We start from the raw sequence: 3,366 nt of genomic DNA on the forward strand, positions 1-3,366 counted from the left end.
GTGCATATATGAGTCATAGCACTTAAAGTGTCTTGTTTACACGTGAAAATGCAAGAAATATCCCTTAAGCCTTCATTTTATTCTTCTTTGGCAATTTGAGTTATAGAAAGGATGTTGCAATCTTTCCTTCTATTGTTGGGGATTCTCTTACTTTAGAAACATAGCAAAAACGTACACAACATGATACTCCATATGTTCCGCAACATGAAATATGCCATGATCATAAGGAGTGCTTGGTTCTTGTTCAAAGACTTATAGAAGAAGCAAAAATTATTCTTGGCAAGCTCAAGTAAAAGTGTTTGATAAATTCATCAAGTTAGGTATGTTAAGGCTATCCCTTCTTTTCTTTTGGCGTGATCCCTACGATACAAATGAAACGAGCAAACACACAACTTTCATAAGTGCCTATATTCATAGAAGCACTAGGGGTGCCTATGTTCTTGATTTCTCATGTGTCTTATTATTATATCTTTTGTTCATGGGTCTCAGAAAAATACGTAGTTGATAAAATTTATCCAAAGGCATATTGATTTTATGACATTCCGAGAGATCTTATTGACTTACTTTTCATTACATTCATTTATACATGTACATTGACCCATGACCAGATGGTGTTATATACATACATATATATATATATATATATATATATATATATATATATATATATATATATATATATAGGGTATGAGAAAAGGTTACGGCGTTATATACTCAGCACCACCTGATCAGTTGATATACAATGATGATTTTACCCATTGAGGCCGAGATGATATGATGGGATACCCTTAGAGGCTTGATGACGTTATGTACGCATATACCCATGCATGATATGACATTTATACCTATGCATGATATGACATTTCAGGATTCACAAAGTTATTTAGGCTTACAGGCGGATTCTTTTACTCCATACTTCTTTTATGACTTCTATGTACTAATTTTCATGCCTTACATACTCAGTACATTATTCGTACTGATGCCCCTATTTCCTGGGGCATGCGTTTCATGTCCACAGGTGCAGGTAGATAGGCTGACGGTCCCCCTTCTTAGGATCCTTGCTCAGCGAGAGTTAGTGTGCTCCATTTAATCCGGAGTTGCTATTTTTTGTGTTTTGGTACGATATGTTTGTATACATATATGGGTATGACGGGGCCCAGTCCCGTCCTCTATACAGATGTACACTCTATTAGAGGTCTGTAGACAGTCATGTATAGTCGGATAGCATGTGGCCTTTTCGGATCGCCCTATCATATTTCGTGTGTATATATATATATATATATATATATATATATATATATGTACATATGTCTTTTGGGCTCGCGTATGTTATTCACACAATTCAGTAGTTTACTTCCAGATGTTATGCATTTCCTACACTTATTTCATATTTTATCTTAGACGTATGCTTAAGGGTGTTCGACAGGTAGGCTCGGGCACTCGTCATGGCCCATCGGTTTGGGTCGTGGCAAAAGTGGTATCAGAGCAGTTCTGTCCTAGGGTTGTCTACAGACCGTGTCTAGTAGAGTCGTGTTTATGAGTGTGTTGTGCACCACATTTATAAATAGGAGGCTACAGGACATATAGGATGTTATCCTCCCTTCTTATCTTAGATCGTGCGATATAAGGATTCATTTCCCTAATGATATGTTATGTTTTCAGCGATGCCTTCGAAGGCTACAGCCCCCCAAAAGGGCAAGTCCGTGGCTGATGAGAATACTAGTCAAGCGCCACGAGTTACCAGGGTTCGGGGAGAGTCTCATAGTGAGATTCCATCTCAGACTTCACATACCTCGCCCTCTCCATAGGAGCTCCAAGGGGCACCAGCTCTAGCGCCTTCCCCTGTACACCCAGCTCCTCAGCCAGATGCATCAGGTCAGGAGATAAGAGATGCTATTCAGCTATTGACTCGATTAGTAACCGCATAATCTCAGCGTCAGGAAGTAGGTATTGGTCATGCAGATAAGGCCATCAGTGCGAGGGTTCGTGATTTCATTAATTTGGACCCTCCGGTATTCACTGGAGAAGATCCAAACGAGGACCCTCGGGTATTTATTGATAGGATGCAGAGGACTTTGAGGGTAATGAAGGCCAGTGCAACTGAGTTAGTTGAGCTAGCTTCCTACAGATTTTGGGATGTCGCAGTTAATTGCTACGAGTTTTGGGAGTTCTCCATAGGTGAGATGCCCCTCCAGCGGTATGGCAGGAGCTTACAGAGGCTTTTCTTCATCATTATCTGCCACCAGAACTTAGACGGGCCAGAGTTGATAGGTTCTCGACCCTTCGGCAGGGTAATGTGAGTGTTCGGGAGTACACCCTTCAGTTTGATTCTTTGGCTAGGTATGCTTCCACTATTGTAGATAGGATGGAGGATCATGTTCACCGGTTCGTGATGGGGTTGGAGCCGCACCTACTTAAAGACTGTATATCTGTCTCACTTCAGCCAGGCATGGATATTTCTCGTATTAAGGCATATGTTCAGGGTGTAGAGGAGTGTAAGCAGAAGCAGAGGGCCGATCATGAGCATGATAGTGGCCAAAGTAAGAGAGAAAGATCTTTGGGTCCTTCTGGTGAGTTTCGAGGTGGTCAGAGTCAACAATACCCGAGGTATCCAGTCAGAATTCCATGGCCTCTAGTTCTCAATATAGGGTTGAGTCAAGTCAGATGAGGCCGCCCTTTCCACGATGTGCTCAGTGTGGTAAGCAGCATGCCGGGTAGTGCCTTACAGGGTTAGGTGTTTGTTATACTTGTGGTTATCTAGGCCACGTTATGGTAGATTATCCGACGAGAGGTGGTTCAAGCGTAATTCAACCAGCGGGATCTGTAGCTGGTTCGTCATCATCAGTACGCCCCCCCCCGAGCAAGGTTCACAAGCACCAATGGGTCGTGGTAGAGGCAGAGGTAGAGCATCTATCTCGAGCGGTCCTCAGAATCGCATTTATACGTTAGCAGGTCGACAGGATCAGGAGTCGTCACCTGATGTTGTTACAGGTATATTACCAGTCTCCTCATATGATGTATATGCATTGATTGATCCAGGTTCCACCTTATCGTATGTCACTCCATTGGTTGCTCGTAAGTTTGGGATAGAACCTGAGTTGATTAAACCTTTTGAGGTGTCCACACCTGTTGGGGATCCAGTGATAGCTAGATGGGTAAATTGAGACTATATAGTAGTAGTTCATAGTCGTTCTACAGTAGCAGACCTGATTGAGTTAGATATGGTAGAATTTGATGTTATAATGGGTATAGATTGGTTGGCTTCTTGTAATGCTAACGTTGATTGTATATCAAAGATGGTTCGGTTCCAGTTTCTAGGGGAGCCTATTTTGGAGTGGAAAGGTAATACGGCGTCACCAAGAGGCA

At 42.2% G+C, this 3,366-nt stretch overlaps 1 protein-coding gene across 1 annotated transcript; it reads left to right on the forward strand.

Moving 5' to 3' along the window:
* Nucleotides 1–2,365: 2,365 nt before the first annotated feature.
* LOC138909748 (uncharacterized) lies at nucleotides 2,366–3,164 on the forward strand. Its single transcript, XM_070200961.1, has 2 exons — nucleotides 2,366–2,607; nucleotides 2,762–3,164. The coding sequence occupies exons 1-2, from the start codon at nucleotides 2,366–2,368 to the stop codon at nucleotides 3,162–3,164; spliced, it is 645 nt and encodes a 214-aa protein (XP_070057062.1).
* The last annotated feature ends 202 nt before the right edge of the window (nucleotides 3,165–3,366 follow it).

This window comes from Nicotiana tomentosiformis, chromosome 4, assembly GCF_000390325.3.
Source record: "Nicotiana tomentosiformis chromosome 4, ASM39032v3, whole genome shotgun sequence".
NCBI classification, from domain to species: domain Eukaryota; kingdom Viridiplantae; phylum Streptophyta; class Magnoliopsida; order Solanales; family Solanaceae; genus Nicotiana; species Nicotiana tomentosiformis.

What these genes read in the sequence shown, in the direction of transcription:
- LOC138909748 (XM_070200961.1), top strand. Translation starts at nt 2,366, where the DNA reads ATGGAGGATCATGTTCACCGGTTCGTGATGGGGTTGGAGCCGCACCTA. An exon ending in CAGAGTCAACAATACCCGAG is followed by an intron (nt 2,608 to 2,761) that starts GTATCCAGTCAG and finishes GTGGTTATCTAG; the next exon opens with GCCACGTTATGGTAGATTAT.